Here is a 24,697-nt window from a genome sequence, read left to right on the forward strand (position 1 = left end):
ACATTATTACATTCTATTTAATATTGAATAAAGAAAATTAATATCAGACAAAAAAGTTGATATTACAAAAGATAACGAATAAATATAATATTGTTTTACGAAAGTATTAAATGTGTATATTTGTGTGTGTGTGTGTGTGTGTATCATTAAATATAAAATTATTAAATAATATTATTAGATATAAATAATATAACGTGTTAACTTAAACTATTAATATATCAACTAAATATTATTTTTGACAATACATTTTTTGACATTTTTTGATCACAGTTGAAACGTTAAATAATCATAATTACTATAATGAATTTGTAAAATTAAAACGAGTAAAGTTTTGACGTTATCTGAAATATTAAAATTATAGTAAAATATAAATCAATTGTAAAATTTGAATTTATCTAAGATCAAAACTTGATTTTATTCGATCTCGATAATTAATTTTTCGTGATAAAGAATTTACACGTTCGAGGATTAAAAGAAATAAGAAGAAAAATGGTGAGAAAGAAATAGATAGTAAGAGAAAGAAATAAATAGTAAGAGAAAGGAATTAAGAAGGTTTAAGATTATTTTGATGCATAGATGTCGACATATAATAGTCATTTAACCCATCGTGATAGAGTTATCACGTTTATTTATAATGTTTAAAGAGACGTAGATGCAAAGCCTGAGGCGGGTGTACGCTTCTACGAATATATACTGACTCGTATGTATGTATATATATATGTGTATGTATGTGTGTATATGTGTGTGTGTGTGTGTGTGTGTGTATGTGTTTATGTATAAGACTTATGCCTACCTACCTACCTACATTTCCCAGGCAGGCTCTCGGCAACTTTCTTCTGACATAACCGAATGAAGGCGCGGGCCGCGGTTATGCAATTCGAAAGTGCCCGCCTTACTTTACGTATATCGTGTTTGAAGGTATACTTGTGCATATCTATGTACTTACATATATGTGTATATGTATCGACCTGTCATGCTATATAGACGAAACGGCGAGCTTTTACTCGATTTCCTTAAGGAAAAGAAAAAAGGAAAAAGAAAAAAAGAAAAGAAACGGGGGAAAAAAGAAAGAAAGAAAGAAAAAAAAAAATATTGTCAACCTTTTGTATGCGTTTTAAGAAAAAAGAAGTGAAAGGTTGCAATGTGCGAGATGAAAAGAGGAAAAGAAAAGAAAAGAAAAGAAAAGAAAGAAAAAAGAAAGAAAGAAAGAAAGAAAGAAAAAAAAAAGAAAAAGAAAACGAACGTGCGTTCGTTGACATATTATTTCTTTCGAATGACTTCGATCATCGAAAATTGCAAGGGTGAATAACTACTTTGCGGTGACTGTTATTACAAAGTCGTCTTATAGGGAAGAAAAGAGAAAGATAACTTAATGTACGTTCGAGGAAAAGAGATCTCTCTTCTCTTTTACCCTTTCTCTTTCTTGCTTTCTTTTGTTTATTTTTTTTTTTTTCCTTTTCTTTCCTTTTCTTTCTTTCTCTTTACATTGTAATTAACAAATATCGAGAAGAGAGGGCTTATTATTAATACGAAATGAATGATCGATGTGAAAGCGAGTAATTTCCCGAGTAAAACACGTACACGTTAGATACATAATACTTATAAGCATACTTGCAAATCTAATCGTACGGTATCGGAAATTAGTATATACGATGGAGATGAGAAGATAAATAATAAATCATTATATAGTGGAAATACAGTCAATAAGAGTGAAAGATTGATAGACGGAATAATAATTAGGATAACTTCGAATGACTGATACATCGGTATATGCCTTATTAAAAAATTAATTGCATGTGGTGATCGTAAAAAAAAAAAAAAAAAATAAAAAAAAAAAAAAACAAAATTGGCAGATCTTAAATTTGGTCTTTTTCTTTTTTCGAAAGTAAGTACAGAGAGTGAGAAAGAGAGAATGCGAAGAGAGATATGACCATAATATAAGCTCATTTTCAAATAAATCATTATCCGATAAGTTTGAATGCGAAAAGAAATGGTAATTCATGTCATTCGGTAATTGGTAGCCAATAATACATATGTATATAAACGGGATATATGTATGTGTATATTTGTACGTATGTATGTGGCAATGTTGACGTTTAAAAGTTGTATCGATCGGGATGCCATTTGCAGAATCGAAAGGTCCGATCGATCTCAACGATCTTCGCGAACGATATGCAGATTCTCCGAAGCATCAGACACACCGTAGAAAAAAGAAAGAGAGAAAGAAAGAAAGAGAAAGAAAGAGAAAGAAAGAGAGAGAGAGAGAGAGAGAGAACAAGTGCGTAACTAAAGATTCCCTCAACGAAACTTACAAAGTTGCTCCCGCGGGAAATCAGTGCGTCTTTACGCGTTTCTATTTTTTTGGAACTAAGAAAAATCGGAAAAATCTTCACGGTGACCTTTTCGATACATCCTCTCATGTCCATGAGTTTCCCCATAACGATTACCATAAAAGTTCGACCTCCTCGAAGTCAAGAATGAAGAAGAAAAGTAAGAACGAGACTTCCTGTCCTTTTCCGTAGATCATTGCTCATTATTTTCTTGGTTTTGTCGTAACACATGGTCGATGTGAATCCGCGAAAAAGTGGAAGTAATCGATATAATCGTATAGTACTACGTAATGGTACTTTATATCGATGGAACTCGTTTCGATACCTTCTCCGTGTAAGTTAAATTTTCAATTTACTTTTATTTTACATTGTGTTGTTTTAACATTAATGTAAAATGTAAAATGTGCGATTTTTTAAGGAAAAAAAAACAAAAAAAAAAGAAAAAAAAAAAAGAAAATTTCTAATATCAAAGTGAAATTATAAATTTGCCGAGATTCTTATAAACGTGTATATTAATAAATTATAAATTGTAATTATTTTATAAAGTATATGTATATGGTAAGAATGAAAAGAATCTGATCTTTAAATAATTATAATATTTCCAAATCTTATCAGGAACTTGAAGAAGCAATCGTATTACTTAGAATGAAACAATCAAAACATATACATACGTTTATATACGATATAAATTATTTGTACGAAATAGAATTTGATCTTGATTATTATTTGAATGTTTACAAACTTTATCAGGAACTTCAAGGACTCTTTGGTTAAACGTATTACGAAGATCGAAACGATCAATGTAATTATTATTACGTTCTCGATGAGTTCGTCGGTCATAGTCAATTTCGACGCGACAAGAATACGAGTTACATACGTATCTGCGAGAGAGTTCCGTGTCGTTGGAATGATTGAAAAAAACCTTCGAGGACAAAACGTCTTCCGAGAGGAGAATTACGTAAGGTTGCGATGCAGGTTCGCGGGTTGCAAAAGCACTTCGAGTAAGTATAATATTAAAAGAGGATTCGATAATCGAACAAATATACTTATCATTAACACATCTTTATACATGTATGTAAGTACGTGTGTGTATTAACATATGTTTTATATTCAATACTATTATAATATTATTGTATATATTGTGAATTATAGTCATGTTATGCGTGTATTATGGAAATTGAATTATTTTATTGGTATTTCGATAAATTATGAAAATCTCAATGGAAGTCGAGAAAAGAAGTAAAGATAAGAGAGAAAAAAAAAAGATAAAGAGCTTATATGTATAATGATCAAATTAAATTACAAATTTCAAATCAATTTTTCCAAGATGATACGTATATTGAAGTAACAAGAAAGATAATAAATATGTCTCATCTTTTTTGTTTTTTTCTTTTTTTTTAACAGATCGCGTAGTAAAATTTTTGATATCAATCAAAGTCTGAAAATGGTCGAATTGATATAAAAAACAAAATTTTGTATATATGCGTATGTGTAAAAAAAAAATTAAAGAAAAAAAATAGAGAGAGAGAGAGAGAGAGAGAGAGAGGAATGAAAAAGATAAAATGAAAGCCTTATTTTAACGTGATGTACCTCGCATTACATTGTAAAAGCCCGCGTGAACGGTGAAAGTGAGCGATGCTTTCCCTCGTAAGAGAGCTCTCGCTCTCGTCTCCTCGATGGTCTCCTTTAAACGCATGCATTACACAGTTATGTCATAACCCATGAATGTTGTATATATATATATATATATATATATATATATATATATATATATATATATATCTATGTGTATGTACGCACGTGTATCACACGACGGACAACTTATATATCCTACCTTTTCTTTCTTACACTTTTCAAGTGACTTTTTTTTTTACTAAGATATCGTGTCTACTTGAAGTTCTTGCAATAGTTACGTTGGCAAACGATAAATTTCCAATTGCTTAATAATTCTAGTAGAACTAATGTAACGTGTAATGCACGATCGTAATTGTTCATGTAAATTTTTAAATATTATCAGCGATTAAAAGAAGAGCGTGGAGTTTTAATTTTCTTCTTTTTTTTTTTTTTTTTTCTTTTTTTTTCCTCTCTTTTTTTTCTTTTTTTTTTCCCTTTTTTTTTTTTTGGAAAGATATCAATGCACTCCATGCGAATTGATATTTTCAAATCGATATTACCAGGCTATGGTTTTGATATTGACAACCATAGAAAATACTTTGACACGATCGTTAAATAATGCCGTAGGTATTTTTTCCTCTTTTTCTTTCGTTTTTTTTCACCCAGTCAATATTTTACGTGATTCACAATCAAGTTATAGAATCGATTTTCAATGAAAAATTGAATAGGACAAAGAAACGTGAAATGGTATCTGGTTAATGATCGTCAATACCAATTTACGCTTTCTATGTTGGATCGATCGATTCGTTTTTTTTATATTAGAAACTCGTAGAAAGTAAGTTATGTTATTTAATGTCATGCAAAATAATATGTAACGATATAATCTTATTGCGATGACACAGTGATATCAAACAACTGTCAAATATCATTTCATTTAATTATTATTTGTAATTATTATTTATCCGTTTTAATACAATTATCTTAGCTCGTCGAATGTAATCGTTCATTTATCTTTATCTTTTTCGAGAATCGATCGACAGAAGCTCCGAATATCTTTCATCTACTGTCTCGAGTTCTCGTACTTGGGGAAAAGCGTGTTCCGCACGAGCAAGCTGTTGCTAAAACTTCGCAGACACTAGCAGCACTTCATTAGCCACGACTAACAAGTACGCGTTAGACGCTCGAATAAACTTTACGCAGAAAGTTTCGCTCACGGGCAATCGATTTTTATATATTGACCCTTCGAAGATAACGGCCCTATCGAGTACGTAATCGATCTTAATCTATTAGATATTTATTGGATCGAATTTATCGACAAGTTTTCTTTTCTTTTTTTTTCTTTTTTCTTTTTTTTCCCTTTTTTTTTCTTTTTTTCATCTCTTTACGTTAATACCTTTTTAAAATCGAACGATTATTTTCTTCGTCAAATAAAGAAAAGAATGATTGTATTTTTTTAAAAGAATAATTGTTCAATCTTAGGAGAAAAATTTTTCGTTCCTTTGGCAAATTACTATGAAACGATGACTTAGCGAAATTCGAAAACTGAAATTTTTAAATTATCAAGATATCGTAAATGAAAGTCAGTTAATTTAACGCGTTATATCACTTTGCGTTGAGAATTCAAGTAACGACGTTGGAGTTTAAAGACAAGATACACGTTTTACAAGTTTGCTTATATGTTCTTATCCCTATAAAGACCAAGCGGATGTGCATTTTGTTGTAGATCAAAATTGGTTACAACGATTAAAATAACACGAGTGCGTCAGTTTGATCGTCGTTTGATCGAACGCGCCATTTTTAATTTCTTTAAAATATGATTAGATATAATTTTATCTCCACGTTAACCTTCTTCTTTTTCTTTTTTTTTTTTTTTCTTTTTTTCAATCTTTTTTTTTTCATTTTTTTTTTTTTTTTGTTTGTTTTTTCTATTCCAGAAATCTCGAAAATAACGATTTCAATCTTACAATCGGGGAATTCTATAAACAACGAAATAATTTTTGTCCGAAGTAACCAACAACGTAGCATTTGCTCGAAGCTCGAATATTAGACAATCTAACGCGTCCAAGGCTAGCCGAGCCTTGAGCCGCCTTTCCAAGTGTTTCGCTAACCCGACCGTTCGCTCGATCGGAACCAAGTATCCGTACGATTAGATTCAAGATCGCACGATCGTTTACTCAGCTGTCTTCCCTAATCATATTTATTCGTAAAGTCAGCCCTTTTCGTCATCCTTCATCCCACTTCTAGACATTTATCAGCAAAATTCTTTTCTTTATCTTTTTTTTTTCATTCTGTCTCTCTCTCTCTCTCTCTCTCTCTCTATCTTTCTCTATCTATCTGTTTATCTATCTATCTATTAAATATTTCTAACGGCAGAGTGAAAGTTTCGTTTCGGTATTTTACCAATGTATACTTACGTTCTATAAAGTCGTTATTATAACATTTAATTACACTCTACATAACTACAGAGATCTAAGCTTTGGTGTACGATTACTGATTCAAATAACATTGAATCAGTATATACATTGTATCAGTAATAACATAAGAAAGACGGAGAGAGAGAGAGAGAGAGAGAGAGAGAGAGAAAACTAGTGGGAAAGAAAGTAAATCGTATATAGGATATAATAATTATTATTAAATATTTTTCTGAGAATATTAAATAAGATGAAGCAAAGGAAGAAAATCGCACATCAGATCGATTCTGCGCCTATTTATTTCGAATCAATTTAATTACTATGTAATATAGAAAGTATCTTATACTAATCGAGCAACAATTTTTGTATATATATATATATATATATTTTTTTTTTTTTTTTTTTTTTTATTATTGTATATACTTATCAAATTTATCTTGATAACGGGCTTAAGAATTTTTATATATTAATCATAAATAACATTGAAACATTAAACAGCCTTAAAGAATCGGATAATTTTGCATTCGATAAAATATACGAAATAATAATAATAATAATAATAATAATAATAATAATAATAATAATAATAATAATAAAATTTTTAATGTTTCGTTGAATTTATATACAAATTAGATCATGTATGTATCTCTAGAAATATATTCTTTATTTTGTCCTTTGAATGAACTTGAAATATTTTTATTTTAATGAGGACTCTTTAAAGAAAGAAAAAAAAAAAAATAAAAAAAGAAAAAAGGAAACAAAAGAAAAAGGAGAAAAGATTCTTCGAATGAATAAAAATAATTACAATTATATCAGGTCCACCCGGTATAATCTATTTCGAATCGGCGCGTGCGCGTCCTTTGTTACGATCGATGCATTGGGTTCCGTCGATTTCTCTCTCCTTTATCTCTGCCGATATCGTCAGGACAAAACGAGCCAACGTACCTTTACCGTATCTACCCCTCCTTCTCTTTTTTCCCCCCCTCCCTATTTCTTCTTACTCGAGGAGCAAGTTTTTCCGAGGATCGATTTAAAGACCGGTCGCGCGTAAGGCGCTTTATACAGCCCGAAAGAAGGAGTCGATTGTTTTACAACTATCGTAGAAGGTTAGAGGGGTTGAGTATCTCTAAAACTGGAAAGGACGATAATTGCTATTTAAGAGGGGAATAAAAAAAAAAAAAAAAAAAAAAAAAAAAAAATAAGGAAAAGGAAAACAGAAAGAAAGCTTAAGTACTGAAACGAGAGTCGAGCAGCGTTCTTACCTTTTCTAAACGCGTTCGTCCAAGGTTCTCTTCTTTGTTAATGAAAAAACTATGAACAGTGAGTAAAAAAAAACAAAAAAAGAAAAAGAAATAAAATAAAAAATGTTTTCTATTTTTTCTTCTCTCTCTATTTTTTTTTTTTATTTTTTTATTATTTAACACAAATGTTATAATATATGGATTCAAAAATCACAAGATAAGATCCCTTAGGGCACGTATATTTGTAATAAAATATTTCGATAATAGTTATCTCCATTCATATACTATAAATGCATCATGGAGGATATTTAAAAAAAATTTCCCTTGATGTTACTCCATAATAAAGTGTAGAAAGGATCATACGATGCCATTGAAAAATTATCTCAATTTTTTTTTTTTTTTTATCAAACGAAAATAATATTCTTGTAATTTTTGTATCGTTCACGATCGAGGATTATTTTTTATGAAAACATTCTTTTTTGTTCTATTATTGGAAGTTAATAAAAAATGTGTTAAGCGTAACACCCATGTATATCTATACGTATATCCTTTTCATTATGAAAATTAATGAATGAACGATGACTTTTCAGAAGAAATTTCTCTTAGATGTGATTAATTAAGTCCTAAAAGAACTTTGAATTATTATTTGAAAAGCAATTTTATCTACGACGTATAAATTATTATTACACGTTGGTAGGAAAAAAAAAAGGAAAAAAAAAAAGAAAAAGAAAAGAAAAAAAGAAAAAATCGATAGATAGTCTCGGGTATTTTAATGGAACATTCGTTTTCGTTTATCCAATACGAGGGATTAACTGTCAAAGCTTATTTCATTCTACACGCCACTTCCTCCTCTTTCCTTACTTTCTTTATTTTTTTTTTTTTGTCAGAAATGCAATGAATACACGTATAGAAAAGAGAGAGAGAGAGAGAGAAAGAGAGAGAGAGAAAGAGAGAGAGAGAGATCCTATGAACTATGTGAATGGAGAGGCGGTCGCGATTACGCGAGACACGCGCGTTTACGCGATGTTTATCGTGAAAACTGGTATCTCAAGCTATATACCTTTGATTTACCGCGTTATCGCGTGGGTATCTGTATTGAAGTAGGTATTACCATGAACATTTATGACGAGTAACTCTTTTGATTGAACATTGCAAAAAAAAAGACAAAAAAGAATAAAGATAGAAAGGGAGATAGGAAGCAAGAGAAAGAGAGAGAGAGAGAGAGAGAGAGAGAGAGAGAGAGAGAGAGGGAGATGCAAAAAGAAACTGAAGAAAGTAAAAACGATTACTATTATAAATATATTCAAAGTTACAGACGTTTATGATCGGTTAGTCTTTTACCTTACTCTACGCTTGTACCAGTATGGAAATGAGAAGTTGGTACGATTCTCTTAGATCAGTTAGTAAGATCGATGTTATCTCATTGATCGATGAATTAAACCACCCGTCTAAATAGGTATCGTTAAACTAACACCTATATTTCAATATCTTTCGCGACAGGTACTTTGCAATCCTCTTCCTCGTTCTTTCTTCTTTTTCTTCTTCTTTTTCATCTTCTTTTTCGTTGTCTTCTTCTTCTTCTTCTTCTTCTTCTTCTTTTTCATCTTCTTCTTCTTCTTCTTCTACTTCTTTTTCTATGAATACTTTACCATAGATATTTTATGATAAGCGTTTTATCATTTGTATAGAACAAAGAGAAAGAGAAAAAAAGAGAGGGTAAAATTTCGACAACAATTGCGATAAATAAAAAAAGAAAATTAATAATGAATATAAGCGCATTATACGTATTCATAGAGATGATAATGTCTATTAGTATGATCTTTTAAATGTTTATTATAATTCTGAACACTATATCCTTAAATTGTATTATTAATATATATATACATATATATATATATATGTTCTTTTCTCTTTAGAATTTTTTTTGTTTTTTTGTTTTTTTTTTTCTTTGAAATGTTCAAAACATTAAAATTTTATTTTCTAGACAAGATTGTAGACAACCACTTTTAAATATCTCGTCATATTTTGTCTTTCGACAGATATTCGATTCCATCGTTTGCCGACTATAAATTATAGTTTATACGAAATATACGATCATTTGTACAGTTTTGCAGAACGAGATATATACGTACATGGTGTCCTCTGAAATACGTATATCAATATATTTTCTGTCTCACGAGGGGGTCGCACTCAGGTCTTTATGGAAAATCAATGGTGATATTTTACGGATAAGAGCATCGTTGTCAGATATGTAGGAAGCTATCGTATACGATTGAACATTTCTTCATGGTGTGAATTTTTTTAAGCGGCAGAAAAAAAAAAAAAAATAAAAAAAAAAACAAAAAAAAAAAAAAAAAAGAAAGTACGACAATCGTTCCTTTTCATCATTTTCTTTTTAATTTCCTCTAAATCGCTTCTTTCTTATTTTTTGATTTTTTTCTACATTCATGATCACTTACATCATTTCGTTTTACTAAGAGTCTATGATCGTCGCTTAAAAAAAAAAAATGCAATTTTCTCGTGAATTTCTTAAAAAATCTATAAGAAAATATTGGTTCAATGACAGACACTATGCGACTCTTTTGATTACAAAAATTTGACCAATTAAAGTCAGTTAACGTTAACACGAGATACTATCTTCTTTTTTACTCTTTTGTTTTTCTCTTCAATGTTGCTAATGCAACGATAATATGTTTTAAACCATTCGAATACGAGGACGAACGTTTCTCGAGTTGAAATTACGTAAGATCGCTTTCGTCAACGTCTCTCTTTAGTTTCATTTACACAAACATACTGTCTCTTCATGGATATATAAATATACAGACACACACACATACACACACTCACATACATACATATAATAAACTTTTTTATACGTTTAATACATTATGCAATTCTTAGAATTTGGTAAAGTATATTTGTATATCGAAAAGATAAAATTTGTATCGTCTTGTTAATAATAATTTTGTGAAAGAAGAAAAAAAAATGAAAAAAAAAAAAAGAAGAAAAAATAGAAATATAATCCAGATTTGAAAATATTTTCACTTAACAAAATGAAATTGACACATTAGATGACATTATTTTTAATTGGAGAATTAAGTGTGTTCGAGTAAAGATAAATATATAAAAAAGAAAAAAAAAAAAAAAAAAAGAAGAAAAAAAGAAAAAAAAAAAATAAATAAATAAAAAGCAAATCTTACCTGATAAGTCAACGTCGTTTTGTGAATCGCGTAAAAGTCGGCGCACACGTCGGCCTGGCCGGATGTCTCGCTCGTAATTTCCGTCTGGGGCTTTTAAAAGAATAAGTGAAAGCGTGAAGGAGAGACGAAGAGTGCCAAAACATCGAGTGTTTTTGCTTTTATTTTCTCTTTCTTTCTTTCTTTCTCTATCTCTTTCTCTCTTTATTTTTTTTTTTTTTTTTTTTTTTTTTTTTTTTTTTTTATCGAAAGCATATAGTCACCATCGTTAACGACATATTAAAATATATATCACGCACATATACGTACATAAATATATATATATGAACGTATACACTAGTATGTGTGTATAGAACATATTAAATATGAAAGAGGTACGGACAATACACGTATAACAAATTATTATCAACTGCAAGAGAAAGTTTCGAGATAACGTAAGACCGAACATCGTCTATGGCTACTGGCTACGTGATTGGAACAAAGCATAGAAGAGTATAGAAAATAAATTTGAGCTTTTATCTCTTTCAATTTATTATATTTCATTTTTTCTTCATTTATTTATCGTTCAATCATTGATAGCCATAAAAATTGAAATTAACCAAGACAATGGATATTCTGTTTTTTTTTCTCTCTCTCTCTTCGTTACTCATCGTAATCATTTCTTTCTCATCCTTCTGACTCGTTTTAGATTTATTAGTCGTATTGTTAAAAAAAAAAAAAAATAATAATAATAAGCAACATATGATTGCAAAACGGTCGAATTATTTTTTTATTTATTTATTTTTTCGTTCGTTCGTAAAGAATAAAAAAGAAAAAAGAAAAAAGAATGAAAAAGGAAGGGAAAAAGGGTGGCACCGAGATTCGATTCGATTCGATTCGATTCGATTCGATTTTTGCCTTCAAAAAGGAATTCGTTTTACGTTCGAGATCTCGAAGTAGAGGTGGAGTAGCTCGTCGCATGGCGTACACGCAGTGCCGAGCTTCACGCTTCGTAACAATGCTCCGACTTTCTCCATCACTTTCATTTTCGTTGCCCGATTGCTCGAGCTCTTTCATTCTTTCTCTTTCTCTCTCTCTCTCTCTCTCTCTCTCTTTGTCAAATTGAGAAATAGTTGGAGAATATAAACACGCATTCAGCCTTTTTTCAGATATTGCATTGACAAAATTTTCTTTTTCATTATTCTTGTAAATAACTGTAACGTGTTTTAAAATATAAATATGTTAAATGTTTTAAAAATTCGAAATTAAAAATGATATTTAAATGTACTCGTAAAAATTTCTTAGAATTTCTTTTTTACTATGTCAGTACAAAATTTCATTCTATCTTAAAATATCAGATTTAACTTTTATAATACATAAATTTTTATAATTAAAAAATTTATCAAGCTTTTCACCATAGAATTGTCTCGAAAAATTTCTTCATACGTATATTGATATATAATGATTCTTCGATATATTTGAACGAATGAAGAGATATAAAAGAGATTTTTCTTTTTTTTTTTTTTTTTTTTTTATCAGCTAACAAATCGGACTAACAATAAGCGATATTCTGAAATTAATATTCGATAAAATTTGAAAATAAAGTTTGGAGTGTGATTAGAAAGGGAAAGTAGATTCAAGACATTGTATTGCTTTCTTTTCAACACGTATATTTTTTCGCTTCTTATTTTTTTTTTTTCTTTTTTTTTTTTTTATTTTTTATTTTTTCCGTTGAAAAATAATGCCGTAAATCGTCGTAGGAAATAATAGAATCTGCACAAATCAACTCACTCGGCGCACCACTATCCTTTATTCGCTAGAGGTATTTACAGTGAACTCGAAACTGTGTTCGGAATCCTTCGGAATCCATTTAAGAGGTCCGTGGGTATTATCGGGATCGTGAGTTGGTGGGTGGACTGACGACGAGATAAGAGAAATAAGAAGGTGGTGAAGAGGAGGAAATGGGGAAAGGGAAAGAGGAAAAAGGGAAAATGGATTTGGGGAAATTCGAATCGAAAGAGAAATCAAAAGATTCGCGGGAAAATCAGTCCACCCTTAGATTTTCTCTCATTGCCATTCGAACGTTCGTTCATTCGTTATTCGTACGAATTATAGAGAGTTTCCCGCGCAAAATGGAAAAAGAGATAGGTATGTATGTATATCGTTATCGTTATCGTTATTAATTGGATCTTAAATGCAGCATGGAAATTAAATTATTTCCAGTGTGCATACATCGATAGCGAAAAAAGTATGTATGTGTGCGTGCATACGTGTCCGCGGTATATTCGGGTTGTCTGTCTACTACCCAATTCATTTTCTTTTCACTGTTCATACGTATTTTCCGCTTATGTGTATGCAACCCTAGCCAACCCTGTTCCTCCATTGAAACAACATTCACGAAATACGATTATCGGATTACATGACTATTTAGCCGTAGTAGGTACCGACGATTTTTCATTAAATTAATTAATTCGCTTTACAATTTCGTAAGATTTAAAGATTAGCGAGCGATAAATTCGTTATAAATAGTTTAGTTCGAGTAGTAAATTTCTTACTTGCTTTCCTTTCTTTCTCTTTTCTTTTCTTTTTTTTTTTTCTTTTTTTTTTTTTTTTTTTTTTTTTCGTTTTTTTTTCTCCCCCTCATTTCTCTATCTCCCAAACGAAGAAGAGAGCTTATACTCGCTGTCATTTCGTTAAATAGTTTTAATAATATTTCTGAGAAAGTAGAGAGGCAAATTCGTTTCTTCGACGAGTGCCCTGCTTCTTTTTCGTCTCTCTTTCTTCTCTTCTTTCTCTTGTTCCTTTTTTTTTCTTTTTTTCTTTGTTTTGTTTTTTTTTTTTTTTTTTTCCTTTTCTTTTTTTTTTCCTTTTTTTTTTTTTTATCTTTTTCTTTACAGAGAGCACATCGGGAAATATCGAGGAGAAACGATGGGAAAGAGTGCGGGAGTGTGGGTTAGGAAAAGGAATAAGGATTATAATGATTTTTTTTTTTTTTTAATCGGGAAACATGCGAGACATTTAATAAACACCGAGTAGTTAGTAGAATTATAAGAGCCGGCATTAATACGAGTTCCTCGAAATACTCGACTTAAAATTATTCGAGAGTCGATTTTTTTCTTTTTTTTTTTTTCTTTTTTCGAAAATTCGATAATCTCTTTCTCTTTTTCTTTTTTTTTTTCTTTTCTTTTTCTTTTTCAGGGCTAAATCTATTTGAAGATTATTTAAAGAATGAAAATCTATGGCGATGATTTGACAAGAATATTGAGAAAAATAAAGGAAGTCGAAAGACATTCTGTCCTTTCTTTGTTCTTCTTTCTTTCTTTCTTTCTTTCTTTCTTTCTTTTGTAGTTTTGTTTACGCGCTCTATAATAAAATTTCACGAAAACAATTTTGTACGATTCTTTATCGATTCGACGAATCGTACGAGAGTATCGATTTTCGATCGTTCGAAAAAATCGACCAATATTGCCAGGCCCATAATTAGAATACATTTAGAAATATTTTAGCGGCGATTAAAAATCTGAATCGTCGAGAATTTTCGCTAAGTCGGGGCGCATTTTCAGCGTTATGATCGAGGGACGACGTAGGATCGAAATTTAGCGACGAGAGACGGCAGTGGCGGCAAATTCGAGCTTCCTCGCGCGTGACGTGCGTACCTACGTTCGACATGACTTTCGCGGTGTAGCTAATAGGTACATAACTACGAGTAAGAGACGTATAGTCAAACCGCCCATTTACGCAACCATCCAGTATACGTGCGCGTGCGCACAAACTCATACATGACTCTTTCTCTTTCTCTTTCTCTCTCTCTCTCTCTCTCTCTCTCTCTTTCTCTTTCTCTCTCTTTCTCTCGTACACATATGTACGCAATATCTTTCTCTCTTTTTCTTCGTGCGATTGTATTTGTATGTGTGCCTTTCGAAGGTCAAATACACGACAATAGGATTCCTAAGTGTGTCTCCGAGCCTTGCTTCTGTACATGTGTGTTTTTCTCCTTTTTTTTTCTCGTATATATGTGTGTATGTCAGTGCTCACGCGCACGCAATCTCTCCCCTTCTCTTTTCCTTTCCTTCCTTCTTTCTCTCTCTCTTTCTCACTCTCTCTCTCTCTCTCTCTCTCTCTCTCTCTCTCTCTCTTTTTATCTCAATTTTTTCCATTCTGTCTTTCTCTCTCTCTCTCTCTCTCTCTGTCTGTCCTCGGAGCTGACGATAATTCGAGACTTCGCAATCGTAATCGTTAATGAATAATAATCGAACGACTACACGTGCATACGCGCATTTACCGATTCGATCTTCCGCAAAGAATCTTTATAATTACGGAAAGAGAGAAAGAAAGAAATAGATGTTTTCTAAGCCTACCATTTGCCAAGATCAACGAGAAAAGGTTTCATCTCTCTTTCGCTCTCTCTCTCTCTCTCTCTCTCTCTTTCTCTCTTTCTCTCTCCCTCTCTCTCTTTTTCTCTACATATATCTATCTATGTCGTCGTCTTAATTAGCAAAGGCCATAATTTTATAATTGCCGTTTTTGTCCATTGACTCGCTTAAGTTTTCTCTCTCTCTCTCTCTCTCTCTCTCTCTCTCTTTCTTCTTCCTATCCTCCTTTCTTATCTTACGTGATTACAAATTCCGTAATACTATTTTCCTATTTTTCATCCGTTTCATCCCGTGATAATCGTCATTTTAATTTTTATTCGTCGATTATAATTCATCTTTCTTTTTCTCTTGAGAACTCATTTTATTTTCATTCCTTTTTACTTCGACTGTTATATTTCGAAAAACGTAATTCATTCCGATAAATCATCATCATCGATCGTCCGATTCGATCGTTCGTTTCGTTTCGTTTGACTCGTCTTACTTTGGAAGACGACGTATTGCCTAGCGACAGGCGCAATTCTCCTTTCTCTTTTTACGTTTCTTCCTCTCACAAGACCTTTGAAAATCATGGACGGACGTACACACATGTATGTACTTTGATCGCGAGATCGGATTTGCGAGGATTCGTCGTGCGGTTACCTAGACCAGATATACATCGAGAAAGAAAGAGAAAACGAGAGAGAGAGAGAGAGAGAGAAAGAGAGAGAAAAGAGAAAGAAAGAGAGAAAGAGAGAGAGAGAGAGAGACAGAGAAAAGAAATTCTTATGGTGTGTTATAAGCGAAATATCACGAATATCAAAAGGGTATTACCATTGTTTCGCAAACTTGGCAGTGCAAATTCAATTCCATGTGATTTGATTTCGGAATGTTTCATTTGATTATCGAAATTAGTCTTTGATTCGTATTAGAACGTTTCATATTTGAACATCGTTTGACTCCTTTCAATGAACACTCTTCTAATCCGTGATTGTAGATTTATATGAAACCACCGAGAGCGTCGTGAAAGTCCTGCAAGTAGGCGAGAAGTTGTGGCATCGTTGGTCGATCCCTCGAAAGGCCAAGCCAACAGACGGCCATAACGGCGAAGAGCTCATCGGGACAAGGTCTTGGTTGTGCCAATCGATATCCATCTCGAAGACAGACCATCATTTCGAATGGATCAACTTCAACGTATGGTTGTTGACCCAATGTTGCTAATTCCCAGAGGAATACGCCGAAGGACCACTTAATGAAGATAGAACAATTTTAGTGAGCTTATTATATGAAATAGTTATTGCTCATTCATTTTCATTTGTACTCTATAGTATTGCGGCATTTAAGAGATTCGTCCTCTTAAAAATTAATATAATTAATATAATAAATATTAAGCAAAAATTTATAAATGTTATATCTAATAATATATATAATAAGGTAAAATATATTTTAAAATTGATTTAAACACGATATTAATATTAAGACATGGACGTAGCTCGTACTAATGATCGTAAAGAGGAAACATTCGCCAATACTATAACAGATTATTATCAATGAAAAAAATCGTACCACGTCCGTCGCAGTGCTATATTGATTGTGTTGAAGACTTTCCAAAGCCATCCAACGTATCGGTCTATTTTCATTATCCCCAAGACAATGATAATCCTGAGGAAAGAGATCTCGAGCCAAGGCAGCATCGGCTAATCTAACACGAAGGCTGTTAGGTTCTATCAGACAATTCCTGGCAGCGATATCCCTAAAATTATGGAAATATAATATCGTTAGATCGTAATAGAATGATCGTCTCGAACAATTGTAAGGGGAACGTTTCTCACCTATGTAAGAGTCCGCGACCATGCAGAAAAGCTCCGGCTCTGGCAACCTGAGCACCAACGTTCACCAGATCCCTGGTCACGGGATGGTGACTTCCATCGGTAAGGTAGAGTTTCAGATTTAATTCTCCCTGCGTACTTGTGTACGCTAACAATGGGCAAGAACTGTCAAGGCAAGCTGCTGCCAAGGAGGCTATATTCGCATGTACCAAACCGGCCAATTGCGAACCCTCCACAACGAGCAACGATGCCTGATAAGCAGATGCTACCTCTGAAAGTTACGATACTTTATTTCTAATCGACCTTTTTTATTTTTTTTTTTTTTTTTTTATTATTATCATTAAAATGATACATTTCTAACAGGTTTCTCTTAATGTTTCTTTTTCCTTTTTTTTTTCTTTTTTTGTTAATTTAATCACTCATCATATGATTCGAAATGACATGAAAATTTTTAATTATTTTATTAAACTTTAATTCAACGTTCGTAAATATGTCCAAGCCGATTCGTAAGGATTTTTAATACTCCATTAAAGATATTAAAAATTTGTTTGTTTCGACGAAAATATTGAAATTTAAATGAAACTCGATCGATAATAGGTATATGAGATTTCCTACATTATCCAAAGTAGGTACTCATTGATCGGTCGTAGGCAAGAAGAATAATGGAAATTCGAAACTTTCTTGATATTTTTATGACATATAATATGCCTATTTTATTTTATTTGAAATAATTACAATTAATTATTTCAAAATGACTTTACCTGTCACCGTTTTGATGATAACTTCTTGCTCTCGACCACCCATATCCAAAGTTCCTCTGTATACACGTCCGAAGGTTCCCTCCTGTACGAGATTACGACAGTAAAGTGCCGATCTCGGTACTGAAAGCGCTCTTGCCTTTTCACAGGGGTCAGTTGACTGAAAAGTTTATCAACCAATACGATTATATTTCTAATTGAAAATAAATGTTTTTTTTTTTTTTTTTTTTTTTTATTTGTATTATAATATATCACACAATAGAACAACTCTAAGTGAAAACATTTTTGTACGTATTATTAGAGAATTATTTCAAATGGCTTTTGTTTATAAATATGACATATATAAAAATCTTGTCATAATGTCTTTTAAATATAACATAACGCATATATGTGACAGATAGATAAGCAAATAAAAAAAAAAATATATATATATATATCCATAGAAATAGAGATAGAGAGAGAAAATACGATGTTTAAATTAAAACACGTATCACGTTATTTCAAGGTTAAAGAAATGAAGAAAAAGTAGAAGATGAAGAAGAAATCTTCCGACATTTCGTCACTGTACGTTGTCGACGTGTGTCCCCTTTGTTCTCAAACGAATTTCCATCGGTCCCTGTCGCGAAATGTAACGATGAAAGCCGACGTAGCACGGTATGAGGGCGGACTATTCATTAATTTCAATTTTACGGAGTTTTGCCTCCGGTTCATGCTGCATGTACGCTTATACGCCAACTCGTTGTATGTATATATATATATATATATATATATATATATATATAATATATACATATTGTACACTCGTACATAGAACGTGGAGAATGAGAAGGGTAGCGGCGAAATAAAAGGAAGAAAAGCGGCGGAAAAGCGATTCCAAACGTGTTATCTCGTCCGGGTACAGTGAAGTTACTGGATAGGATGTATTCAATTCGAAAAAGGTGAGAAAGAGGGACTGAGGGAAAGAGATATATACAAATAAATTTATTTTAATGTTCGTAAAGCGAAATTAGACAGCTTAAATGGGGAAGAATGAAACGTACAAGTTATTTTAAATACAAATTTAAATGTAAAAACTTTCATAAAGTTAAATAACATCTATGGGATTGTTAATATATTATAAATAAATTAAATTATATCTATATAATAAAGTATAAACAATATGAATTACATAGAAGTTAATATATCTATAAATTTTCATTTATCATTTCGTTTATTATTTATGAAAATTTAAAGAAAATGAGAATTGAAATCCACAAAATCAGATAAAGAAAACATTCGTCGTATTTTTTTATTAAGTATAATTACGTGATACAATTCGTTCTCTGTATAAATTAATATAAATTAGATATATATATATATATATATATATATATATATATATATATATAAAGTGAAAGAAATAGAGTTGATGAATGTATAGATTACAAAAAAAAAAAAAAGCAAAAAAAACGAAAACGAGAGAAAGAAAGAGAGAGAGAGAGAGAGAGAGAGAGAGAGGGATGTTGTTCGGAGGTGTCGAGAGGGTCGTCTCGTCCAACGACGAGAGCGATTTTATGAAAATGCAAATACGTTTGATTTCACGGCTTATCAGGGTGGTGGTGGTGGTGTCTGTAATTATAGCGAGGGTGAACTGCGAGCACAGTATCCGCGAACAAGCGAGCATTGTTTCCGGAACGAAAAAGTGCGACGCGACGTGTTTTACGCTAGGCCGATTTTGCTTCTTCCCTCGAACTCGAATTTCCGCTTTTCTATTTATCTCTTCCTCGTTCTCCTTTCGTTCCCTTTCTATTTCTATCTTTGTTATTTCCGCATTCAGTTCATAACACACAACAGTCGTCGTCAGTCCTTTTATTTTCTCGCTTTTATTTCATATCACGTTATTCTTCACGTTTTCACAATCATCACACTTTGTGAAAACGTCGATTAATAACTTGACAAAAATTTTGTCAACTAGCAAAATTTTGCATATGAATTCTTTTTCTTCTTTTTCATAATACCACTTACGTCGTCGATAAAGGAATAAAGAGGAAAAAGAAATAAAGACATTTTTATTTTTCATTTAATACATTGCAAATATAGATATAATACTATCGTACGAGTACCTTGACGTTTTCACTCACCGCTCATAATACTGTCGTAATTATGTATATTACTGATATTCGTTATCTCGTAGATATAAAAAAAAAAAAAAAAAAAAAATTGAAACAATAGGATATATACGAATTTGATGGATTTCCGATAAAGACCGAAGAAAACACTTAAAATTTCCAATGCTAATTATTCGACAATTATAAATACCGATTCTTTAATAATACCAATTAACTACTATCTCTGTAATGATTAACGATAACGGTATAGAAACAAATAAACATTTTCGAGTGACGTATAAGTCCGTATTGGTAGCAAATGTAATATCAGAAACTCGTGGAAAATCCTATCAACGAGCTTGGAGTGTGCTTGTAATGGAGAATGTCGAGTGAAGTAGAAAGAGAGAGAGAGAGAGAGAGAGAGAGAATATTTTAATACGACGACATGAGTAGAGTACGAAATCCAAATAAATGAAAAAAAAAAAAAAAAAAACAACAACAACAAAAAAGAGAAAGAGAAGAGAAAAAGAAAAGAGAAAACTGAGAGAAAAGAGAAAAAAAGGAGGAGTGGGTAGGGAAGGAAAGGAAATAAAGAGAGTGAGTAGCGTCGAACGAGAGAAAGTAAAATAGAGATACAAAATGGATTTTAGTCAGACCGAAACGGAAGTAGATACATCGTAGGGACTAGAGAGTATAGGAGTGGGAGTGAAACTTTTATCCTTTTGTTCTATCACGATATCGCGCTATCGATTCCGCGACGTGGCCGCAGGCAACCTTTTTTTCATTGGTCCGTGTGTGCACGAGGCAAGAGTTTGATTTATTTATCGAGTGGCTTTCGTCAAATATCGTGCCGGTCATGCAGGCCGTAGGCGCTTTAAAAGCTTCATTTTCAGGATACATTTGTGCATTTTTTTCTCTATCTCTTTCTATTTTCTCCCATCCTCCTCCCTCCCTCTCCACCTCTCTCTCTCTCTATCACATACACACACACACATATATTATTGTTCTTTTAGTCGAACTTCGAAGGGAGAAATAAGTCGACGATGAGGATTCGATTTAACTCGATGAAAGTTGTGTCCTAACTCGGACTGGAAACGACGAGAGAAAACGTTGGAAAGAAGCTGCGAGACCGAGGTGAAAATTAATTAAATCCGAGAATCGGCTTAAGCGAACGCTCTCCGTTGTCACTCGTACTGCTCTTTTTTTTTCTCTTTCTTTCTTTCTTTCTTTCTTTTTTTCTTTCGTTTCTTTTTTTTTTTTTTTTTAAGGAAAAGCGAGGCGAGTTGCGTATCTATCGTTTCTTCATCATCGTATACATTCATTGGCAAAATCATATATAGAAGATTTATAGAAATATTATATGTGATTACTTCGCCGCGATATGAATATGAATTATAAATTCGATTACGTGATCGATTAAATCTATTGTTTTCATATATTTTAATAAGTAATATAGTTATAATTTATAATATTACTTTAATTACATATATATAAATTTATCGATTGTACGATATACTTATGTTTAATTTCGTCACGAAGAATCACGTTACACGTGGTATATGTGTGTGTGTGTGTGTGTGTGTGTGAGGGAATTTTCCAGGAGATATATTTCAGATCTCGTGGTCCCTGAAACTGTCGTCCTTTAGACTCAGGTCAGGGAATATAACGTCTCAAGCGTATCGTTTTACCGGTACTAGAAGGATATATAGACTGAATGAGAGAGAGAGAGAGAGAGAGAGAGAGAGAGAAAGAGGGAGACGGGGGAGGGAGAGTAAAGAGAAAGAGCTAAGACGCGCGTTGAAGACAAGAAGAGAGAAGAGTTTCTTCTCTCACGACCGCACAAGCAAGCGAGTATGTAACTTGTTCGTACTCTTGCATGCAAATTGTAATGTGTGCGTAGATAGAGGAGGTTGCTTTTCTGTTAGGGCCAAGACACATACACACTTACGTACGTCTCTGCTACCCCGGTAAATTGATCCAAGATCAAAGCCGAAACAATCACAGGACCCACTTTCAACCACCCTTTGCCTTCCTATCCCTCCTCTCATCCACTCCTTCAACCAACCCACTACCACTTCCTTCTCCTCTTCTTCGAAAGCAGTTTAGAGCTTTGACGAAGAAAGAGAGAGAGAGAGAGAGAGAGAGAGAAAGTAAGAGGGGAGAGAGAAAGTAAGAGGGGAGAGAGAAAGGAGGGAAAAGGGAAGTAACCGTGTGTGTAATCTTCCTGCTTTCTCCGGCAACCCTCCCCCGCGTCGTTACCCTCCCAACCTTCATCACCCTCTTCTTTTCGAGAAAATTAACGTAAAACGTTGCTCGTTTCCATCATACTTCTCCCTTTCTAAAATATAAACCACCTCCTTATTATATATACCGGTTTGGTCTCTTTGATAAATTCGATTAACTTTTCTTTTGTTTTCTTTGATCATTTTTTATTCTCTTTTTTTTTATTCTTTGATTTCAATTTCCTTTTTCTTTTTTATTTAAAAAGTTCTAAAGTGATATTATATAAAGAGAAATGTTAAATGCGATGGCTCTATGCAATCGTTTAATTTAGATCGACCTAATATTATGATTGCATTATTATTGTTATTATTATTATTATCATTATTATTATTATGCAATGCATTTAGTAACATGTTTTCTTAACAAACGTTATATTATTATACAAATACGAATGGAATAACCCAAGGAAAAGGACAACGATATGATATGATAACTTTAACATCTTGCGTGAGTTTCTCTCATTCTTCTTGTTTTCTAACTGCCTACGTCCTTTAATATTAATTTTGAAAAGTTGTCTTATCTCGTCCTGTTGTCTCGTATCAACTAAAACGAATCCGAGAAATGGCGCGAGACGGGAGAGTCAAGGAGAATTGGAATTTTCGATGGGACAAAGTGGTATAGAGTATGTATGAGAAAAAGAGGGAAAAAAAGAGATGGAGAAAAAGTGACCGAGAATGAAAAAGAAAGAGAGAAAGAGACAGAGAGAGAGAGAGAGAGAGAGAGAGAGAGAAAGTGAGGAAGAGAGGGAAATAAAAGATAAATAAGAAAAAAAGAAAAAGGAAAAAGAAGGGCAAAGGAAAAAGACTACACGTGTAGATATGTATTTCCGACAAGGGCCGAATCTCGTTCGGGTCTCTCATTCTATATCTATATACGTATGTGTGTGTGTATGTGTGTGTGTATGTACCTACCTATGCTCGCTTTGAAATAGCTGAATAAAGGGCACGAAGAGGTGGGAAGGATCGGTGCAGGAAAAGTTCACCCTGGCAAGCGGCTCGCTCGTCTGCGAACTCGATAAACTTTTGAACGTGGATTTTCTCGGTGTATACGAAAAGAGAGACGAGACGAGACGAAACCAGACGAGACGAGACGAGACGAAACGAAACGTAATTCGAATAGGAAAGAAAAATGCGCTAGAGAGAACGAAGGAGATGTTTTCTCTCTGAAATCGTGAGGGGATCGACGGAAAAAGATATTTACCTACTTTTTGCGATTTGTCTCTCAAAAGAGTTCGCAATACTTTTTTTAAGTGAACTCTCTCTCTTTCTCTCTCTCTCTATCCCTCTATCTCAATCTCTCTATTTCTCTAGTTTTCTCTCTCTCTCTCTCTCTCTCTCTCTCTCTCTCTCTCTTCGTTTCCTTCGAAGTTAATATTTACAGGGAAGAAGTTTTTATCGACAATGTTAAAATTATTGTACATCGATGCAATAGTGATATATAATAAATTTTAATTAAAATATATTGGATGGAATAAAATATTTGATAAACGATCAATATAATTCTTCGATCAAAATCTTTTATAATATCTTATATGAATTCGATCGATAATATATAATATATAAATTAAATGAACAAATCTTTTTTTAAATATACATACATACATAAATATGTACGTTTGAATCTTTTAAAATAAAAAAAAATATTTTTCTTTTATCGTACCTGACTGAGATGCGTGACATGACTGGCAGCATAGTAACTTGCTCTAGATCCACAAGGTCTCGCATAAAGCGGTTCCAGGTCGGCGATGGTCGCGTAACTTCCGGAATTCGCGCTTCCGGGCCTTGGGTCGACTCTGACCAGTACCGAACTTCTGGCAAGTCCGTCGGTGTCAGCTGCCGAATAGCTACAGCAAGGAAGAGTTTTCCTGAAAGGATGAGACGGCACGACCGAGTTAATCGCTCGTCTCCGCCATTGCGGAGACGTGTAATAGCAGCGACGAGATTTAGAAATTTTTGAATCGTTAGATTCATTCGTTATTTCAAATTAAAGTAACGCGAAATTATTTCGGAAAATTTCGAAAAATTTCGAAAAATTTTCATTGCTATATTAAAATCAGAAAATAAGATTGATACATGTATATATATATAAAATGTATTAAAAAAATACATAGACATTTGTTGTATATATTAAATCAGTTTATACATTTTAAATTACCTATAATAAATTATTATTATTATTATTATTATTATTATTATTATTATTATTATTATATAATTAGTATATTTCTTATTATAATTCGAGCTGTTCAGTAAAAATTATATTCGCTATATACGTATATATATATATATATATATATATATATATATATATATATATATATATTTTCGATGATTGCAAAGAAATAGGATTTCATACAATTTCAAGTGACCCTGTATATTTCTACGAGAACTTGTTGAGATGGAAGGAAGGAAAGAAGGAAAGAAAAAAAGAAAGAGAGAGAGAGAGAGAGAGAGAGAGAGAGAGAGAGAGAGAGAGAAAGACAAGAAATAAAAAAAAAAGAAACAAAGAGAAGAAAAAGAAAAAGAGAAAAGAGAAAAGAGACGAAAAAGAAGAAAAAGAAGAAAATAGAAAAGAACGAATTTGCTTCGAATGCATGGAATACGCACTTCTCCGTAGTGT

General features: G+C 32.4%; 1 protein-coding gene across 7 annotated transcripts in view; it reads right to left on the minus strand.

Moving 5' to 3' along the window:
• Window positions 1-10,794: 10,794 nt before the first annotated feature.
• LOC124950364 (tyrosine-protein kinase Drl-like) overlaps window positions 10,795-24,697 on the minus strand; it is an 82,162-nt gene continuing 68,259 nt past the window's right edge. For 5 of the 7 annotated variants that reach the window (XM_047496938.1, XM_047496937.1, XM_047496942.1 and 2 more), the window contains 5 exons: window positions 23,738-23,942; window positions 17,712-17,868; window positions 16,954-17,221; window positions 16,688-16,874; window positions 14,623-16,369 (listed from right to left, as the gene is read on the minus strand). In XM_047496938.1, the coding sequence (XP_047352894.1) occupies window positions 16,121-16,369; window positions 16,688-16,874; window positions 16,954-17,221; window positions 17,712-17,868; window positions 23,738-23,942 (1,066 nt within the window). In that variant the 3' untranslated portion in view covers window positions 14,623-16,120. Of the gene's footprint in view, window positions 10,887-14,622; window positions 16,370-16,687; window positions 16,875-16,953; window positions 17,222-17,711; window positions 17,869-23,737; window positions 23,943-24,697 lie in introns of those variants that run through there. The other 2 variants (XR_007101338.1, XM_047496939.1) reach the window with 2 other exon arrangements.

Source organism: Vespa velutina, chromosome 7, assembly GCF_912470025.1.
Source record: "Vespa velutina chromosome 7, iVesVel2.1, whole genome shotgun sequence".
Lineage (NCBI taxonomy): Eukaryota > Metazoa > Arthropoda > Insecta > Hymenoptera > Vespidae > Vespa > Vespa velutina.